Genomic DNA, 7159 nt, shown 5'->3' with positions numbered 1-7159 from the left:
TTGACAGACAAGGCCTCTTCCCAGTTTCCTTATTGTCTCAGAGACAGCTTGTCAGTTTCTTTCACTGAGAATTTCACCACCTCCATAAAATGGCCAGGGTCTCTCTAATTGTTAGGGCATGGACCATGTATGAAATAACTTGTACAAAAATTATAGTCACACACCACAAAACTGTGACCAGAAGCATGTTGTTTTATCCACGTATGAAAGTCTGAGGGTTCATTCTGGCCAAAGAAACTCTAAGGATGAATCACTGAAGTGTTGTTCTAGTTCAGACTGTCCTAGAGGAATAAGTACACAATCTAATACTATTAGTAACACTGCTCCATCAGCACTTAGGGCTGTTGTACTTAAATTCTGGCATCAGTCATTAAATCAAGCACATTAGAAAAATCATGATCTGTGATTCTGTTTTTAATTATCTTAAGCCTTATCACATAATTTACAAATTTGTGCTGATGATATATCTCCTCTACTTTAACCCTTCTAACGAGTTAGCAAAAGCACCATTACCAATCATACATATATGGTAATTCCACAGTTGTATTTTTGAATAGCTATTTAGAAGACAATCCTGAATTACAACTTAGTAAAGAATTCACAGGCCAAATCTGCTGCTATAACTTATCACACTGAATTTTAAAAGCATCTGACCTTGCAGATCATCTATAAAATGTGAGAAGTGTTACTATTGTTTATTTAATATTATACATAAACCACACTAAAATGCCTTTCATTAAGCAAAAGGCAACATTTTAAATGCAGGGAATTTTAACTAAATTGGCATAGTTAAGACTAAAAAGATAAAGTGGACATTGCCAGCTTATCTTCAGCCCTTGCCTTTAACAGGCTAACACAACTTTTGAAACACAGCTGAGTCTTGCTGTTCTGATACAGTGAAGGGATTTCCTCAGTATTTAAATATATTAATATAACCAGTTATATAAATCTAAATATAAAACCAATCTCCTGTAAGTTTAGAGATGGCATTTACCATCTCTGTGAAAAGCCCAACAATCTAATCAATTCCAATCATATTCAAAGGGGAAAACAGTGACAGCACTTGCTGAACCAGAATTACTATCAAAGGTCAAAAAGCCAATCATATTCATTTAACCACAAGCCAATCTTATTTAAATCAGGACTGTCCAAAAGAAATATTCTATCAGCCATTCATGATCTGAATTCTGGTGTATGTGATCAATTTAAATATGGTACACATAAAAAAAGTCATGAGACATTTTTGTTTTGTAATAAATAAGGCAACAGCCAACTATTACTCCTTAGTAGCTTTTTTGAGATAAGCTATCAAGTCTGCTCTTTCCCCTGCCTTCTTAATGCCAGCGAAGATCATTTTTGTTCCAGGGATGTACTTCTTGGGATTCTCCAAATACTCCATCAGTGTCTCCTCTCCCCAGGTGATGCCTAAACAAGGAGGAATGTATATTAAGTATTTTACACTCCTGATGAAGGTCTTACCGTTGGTTATATTCATGCAATTTGTGCTTCTGTAATTTTACAACTGTCCCGCCTTACCTTTGTTCTTGTTGGCATCCGTGTAAGAAAACCCAGGGGCTTGGCCTGTCTTTCGCCCAAATAAACCGTGGAGATTTGGCCCAGTCTTGTGCTTGCCTCCCTTTTCCACAGTATGGCACTGGGCACACTTCTGAACAAAAATCTTCTTGCCCTTCTCAACATCACCCATTTTTAAATCTAAAAACGAAACACTCAATTACTTACTTCCTTCAAGTAAAAGTCCCATGGAAATCAGTGATCACTCTGGACACTTACTCATCCACTGCGAATCTGAACCTATGATATGATATTGAGCACCAGGGTAAATCCCATTTTACTTATTGGTACACTTGCAACAGACTCTTTAGTACCAAAAACAGGGAAGGAGAACTTCCTTAAAAACACATCTATGTGTGTCTAAGTGACAGAATTAAAACCCAAGTAAGCAAAGAGGGAACCTAGTTCAAAACCATTTCAAAAGTTGAGGTCAAGGTCACAAAAAGTCACAAATCTGAATACGTTGAAAACCATGATTACATTAAACCCAAACTACCGAAATTTCAACTTTTAAGAAAGCCTAGTTATTTATTCATACTACAGTTTGAAGCCACGTCTCAGGAGAGATCAAAATATATTTAAAAAAAAATAGAAATCATGGTTGATTCGGCCTGCTCAGGTCACTATAAACTGTCTTGCTGTTGTGAGTGGGAGGGCAGCAGGGGGCTGAGGTCTCGCAAGGAACCCCGCTCTGGGATCTCTGGAAGAGACCACGAGGTCACCCAATCAGGCAGGTTTCAAGGAGACTGATGAAACTTAACTTCCCGAGATGCTTAGGCAGGTTAAGGGGAGAAGCGACAGGTAACCAAGAAGAAAAATGACCCCTTTTTGGAGGAGCAGTTTTTTCCTCTCCATGAAGAACGTGAGGCGCTGCGCACCGTCCCGCCCTCATCCCGGGAAGTCCCGTCGGTCGCGTCTACAACCCTCAGCCCCGACTACGAGAGCTGGGGTCTCCGTCGGATCCGCAACCAAGTCGCCTTGGGCTTTCAGAGTCCTGACTGACCCATTCCCTCACTTAGTTGGGATTCCACCCCATTGCAAGCCGTAGCCCACCGGGGTCTGGCTGGCCAAAGTCCGGGGTCTTCACTTCTGGGCCTACTGACCCCGCGTGGGCCCCACTCGCAGAACCCGGGCACTGACCTCGGCCCCGCCCGCATACCTACCAACGCAATTGCGTGCTCCTACGGCTGCGCTTCCCGCCCGCTTCGGCCTCCCCGCTTTGCGCTCACCGCTCTTTGGTTGCGCGCGAAGAGAAGGTGCCCGCTCTCAAGCCGGACGTCCAGCTCTCAGTCCAAGGACACGCCGGTCCGCGCCTAAGTACCGGTGTTGGTGCAACCGAACTCGCTCTGCCTTCTCGCGGCACGAGTGCGGCTGCGCCGCCTGATACGCAGTGATGTCACCGCGCCTCATTGGCTTCGGTCTCCGGGGCCCGCGCCAACGACCTGCGCGTATGCCGGCTAGCAGGGTAAGGTGTACCGCGAGCGTGCCCTTCTGCTCGAGGCCTCTCTTGCCGGCAATTACGACAGGCCACTGGAAGTACGACATCGAGGCGGTGCCAGGAAGGGCTGACGTCACCGTTCGGCCTGTGTGTGCCTGCGGGTGCCCCGGGGAGGGTGGAGCGGAGTCGCGTGGTGGACTGAGGGCGTTATTCTGCTAAGGTAACCGCTCTTGTGCTCGTTGACGTAATGCGCCTTGAGGGGGCGTTTTGCCTGCCCAGAGGGGAACGCCCCAAATCTGTTGTACGTAGAGGTCTCCTGGCTACCATCTTTTCAGCTGGCGACCTTTACCCAGCGTCTGTCGTGGTTTCACGGCTGGCGCCAGCCGCACCCACAAAGAATACCCTGGAACCGGAGTTATGAGAGTTGGACCCGAGCTCCTGACGTGTTCTTGTTTCGCCTCCATTCCGATACTTTGAGTCATCTTTCAGATATCCCCTTGATGGATGCCCCAAGACTGAGGAATGGGGCAGGTGCAGCAGCAGCTGCGGCAAAAACTAGATTGTAGCTTTGGCCCCTCACCTGCCTGTTTGCTCTCTGCCAACACCCGTCTCTCCCTCGCGTCCATGTGCAGAATAAGGAGGATGTTCAGGCAACATTAGGAAGTAACAATTTTTACATGGTTAGAGAATTCTTGGAAATCTACGGCGGATTTGCATCTCATTTAACCTAGGGTTGAATGTCATGTTCAAATAAGATACGGGGCTGGAGTCACATTAGAAATGCAGGTTTGATAACCCAGTTTCCAGTTATCATACTTTTCCTTTCGAACTAGCTCCCCTTCCTGTCATGCTCAATTATATCACTGGGAAATTTCTTCTGGACTCCCGTGGCCCTCTAATTTAGCCCCCGAGTTCTGAATGATTTTTTCCAACTTTCATATTCTAGCACTGCCATATTCATTCAGTCATGTGTTTGTTGAGTGCATATTATGTACCTGGAGTAAATCGTTGAGGACTCTCTGGTGGAGCTTACATTCCAGCAATCTTCTTCCTGCTCCCAATTTAAGCAATAGATACTAGATTACCTTACACTCCTTCCAAACCACTGATACTGTGATTTCTGCTCCAGAGCACGCGTCTCCCTGTAGAACTGGATTTTTTTTTATTTTCTGTATCCTGACTGCCAGTTCCCCCTCTCTCTAATTGCACACACTACTGCTCCAGAAGTGTGCTGTGAACCAGCAGAAATCACACTTACTCAAGATCAGTTGTGGCTTTTGGATGGGACCAACATAGTGATTATTTAGGTTTACTCCTGAAGTAGGGTCATTTGGCTAACCAAGTATTTATTTACTTATTTTAAATAATCTTTTTTTTTTTTTTTAAGATTTTATTATTAAGTAATGTCTACACCCAACATGGGGCTTGAACTCACAACCTTGAAATCAAGAGCTGCATGCTCTACCAGTTGAGCCAGCCAGGCACCCCATGGCTAACCAAGTTTTTAAAAGACCAAACTTAATAACACCTTGCAAATTTAGAACACCTGTTCTTTTGAAGCCACGCACTGATAGCGTCACCCATATTCCTCCAAGGAATGTGTGGTCCTTAAATAGGTATAATCCTATCAAAATCTGTTTTGTTCATGGCATCAGAAGTTATTAGTCTTTGTTTGTAGAAGAGTTGACTCATGGAGAATATTGTGCAGTTACCGCAGATCATCTAGATGTAGCATTAAATCAGTTGGCTAAATGAATTGATGTCATTTAAAATCTATTCCTATGAAGGGGAGAATGGAAAGCAAAGTTCTTAGTACTTTTAATTAAGGACATTGTAGATAAAGAGCCTTGTTTTTGAATGTAATGGGAAGAGGAAAAAGAAAGAACAAAAGTAAACACTTGGCACATTGCTGTAGTAAAGCAGATACCGTAAATTATGTGTTATAATATTTATGTATTTAGGTTTGGAAGAGACTCATAGTATTTACAGTTTACTCAGGATACCTGAGAGAATTAGTTGGGAACGACAATATTTTGCACTTGTTCTCTGTTATATTCATATGTTATATCTGTTCAGTCTATCTCCCTCTTATCCCGTGGGATAGTGGCTGGTAAGGAGCATAACTATTACAAAGCAAATGCCGTAGCTTTTTCCTTCCAGCAGTAGAATGGATGGCATACTTTTAAAATCCCTCCTGATGAAAAAGATCTAATAAGATACCACCCTCCCCCAAATCAAAACATGTACGAGGTCGCAAGAAAGAAAGGGAAATCTCCTGGTTGGAGGCAGGGCTGAGGTGGGGAACAAGCACTGAAAAGGAATGTGATAAGCTTAAGCTCACTTTAGGACCACCTTAGGGACTTTTGCTGAAGTAAAAGAGCTTTAGGCTTTAGGAGCAGCTCAGCAGAATGAGAGTAAAGCTCATAAAAGGTGACAGTAGGGGGGATGGAGAGGTAAGGTTGGCTGAGACCCCTGCATAATGCTGAAACACTTGAACCTAAAGGATAAAATACAATCTCCCTGGAAAAGGGAAGAACCAGGTTAGTCTTGTCCGGCTTGGCCTTAGGTACTGAGTGAGAAGAAGAGGTATCCTCTGTGCATTCATAACCATGGGTCAGCCCTCATGCAGGTTTGATTTTACCCTATCTGCATGGTCTGAGAAACTCTCGCTGAAAAATTAATACAGTAGTCGTGGATGAGCAGTATGTTCTGGTGTCTCACAGAAGAAAACATAAATCTGCAGAGGAATATTTTAACCCAGGCCCTCAGGATTCCGTACTCTTAAGAAGTGCCAAGCATGAGATCATTATGAAAAAACAACAAAGAGCAAAGTTACACCACAGATGACCATAGGTGTTGGAACTATTAGATGTCACTGGGGAAGTAAAAATCTTACTGAGAAAGATATCTCCTCACATCACCGTATGAGGAAAGAAAACTCGTTCACTGTTGAGTAAGCACAATAAAGTGGTTGTACGTATGTAGTCCACAAGAAACTACCAAATCAGAATGAAATCTCACACAATTAAGCTAAATTAATTATAATCCTTTTATACCATGCTGTTTTTAGCTAGCATAGAATATGAGGCTTTAGGATCAATAGTAGCCTATTTCCCTTTGGGCAGCACAATTATTGCTTATTATTTGTATTAATGGTGATCCTTTTTCCATAGGAGAACTTATCACAGTTTGTGATCAGATCCTTCTTGGTTGAGGGTTTTTTTTCACATTCTTTTACCTTAAGTTCACTCAGGAATTGGGGTAGCCATTTGTTTAATTAGTTGTCCTCATCCAAAAGAATAATAAAACTTATTTTCCTGAGAAACAAAGTTACACTTACATTAAGCTTCAAGGTGACACTCTACCCTCCTTCATGTTTACCTACCAAAAAGCATAAAACCCAGACCTCTGAGAGACTCTTTTATACTCTTAAAGGCTAGAATGAGCACTCTGGCTCTTTAGATTTTCATAGGAAACACTCCTAGAAGGGGGAAAGAAGAGAAATGGTCTTATTTTCTTTTAAAAACAGAAAATAATTTTTATTTACCTTTACAATGTGTAATATGAAATGACATTTAAAATATTTAGACAAAAGCAGGGAACAAAAGCATTTGCAATGAATAAGAGACTATCCAAAACAACCAGGCCGATTTTAAAAAGAGCCAAAGCTGATTTGTAGAAATAAAAATAATAGTATTTGAAATAAACTACATACAATATGATAAGCGAAACATTTATTATCTTACAGCTTCTCTGGAAGCAGCTTATTTGGGTTTTGGCTATGGCTCAGAGTTTGAATTTGTAGTCACACTGTTGAACAGAGATACAGTTATCTGAGGGCTCAAATAGGCCTGGAGAATTCAATTCCAATTCATTTCATATGGTTGTCAGACCTCAGTTCCTTGTTGGCTCTTGGTTAGAGGCCTATGGATGGGACCGCTTACCCCATGGAACCTTGCTTCCCAGAAACTGAGATAGAGAAGCTAAGGTAGATGCCAGTCCTTTATAACCTTTTGTAAATCTTAGAAGTGACATACTTCTTTTATTGGTCATTGATTGTGGTACAATGTAAAAGGAGCCTTCAAAAGGGTGTAAATACTAGGCTGCAGGGATCATTGGACACACTATTAGTCATTAGATATATCGCTA

At 42.2% G+C, this 7159-nt stretch overlaps 1 protein-coding gene across 1 annotated transcript; it reads right to left on the bottom strand.

Annotated features, from left to right (window-relative positions):
* Nucleotides 1-393: 393 nt before the first annotated feature.
* On the bottom strand, nt 394-2886 carry LOC131509259 (cytochrome c). Its single transcript, XM_058724795.1, has 3 exons — nt 2736-2886; nt 1537-1713; nt 394-1425 (listed from the first exon to the last, which is right to left on the bottom strand). Exons 2-3 carry the CDS (start codon nt 1703-1705, stop codon nt 1277-1279), a joined length of 318 nt encoding a protein of 105 aa, XP_058580778.1. The 5' UTR covers nt 1706-1713; nt 2736-2886; the 3' UTR covers nt 394-1276.
* Between the last annotated feature and the right edge of the window lie 4273 nt (nt 2887-7159).

This window comes from Neofelis nebulosa, chromosome 4 (genome assembly GCF_028018385.1).
Source record: "Neofelis nebulosa isolate mNeoNeb1 chromosome 4, mNeoNeb1.pri, whole genome shotgun sequence".
In the NCBI taxonomy this organism is placed as follows: Eukaryota; Metazoa; Chordata; class Mammalia; order Carnivora; family Felidae; genus Neofelis; species Neofelis nebulosa.
The sequence above is the reverse complement of the archived record's forward strand: the minus strand, read 5'-3'. Positions and strand labels throughout refer to the sequence as shown.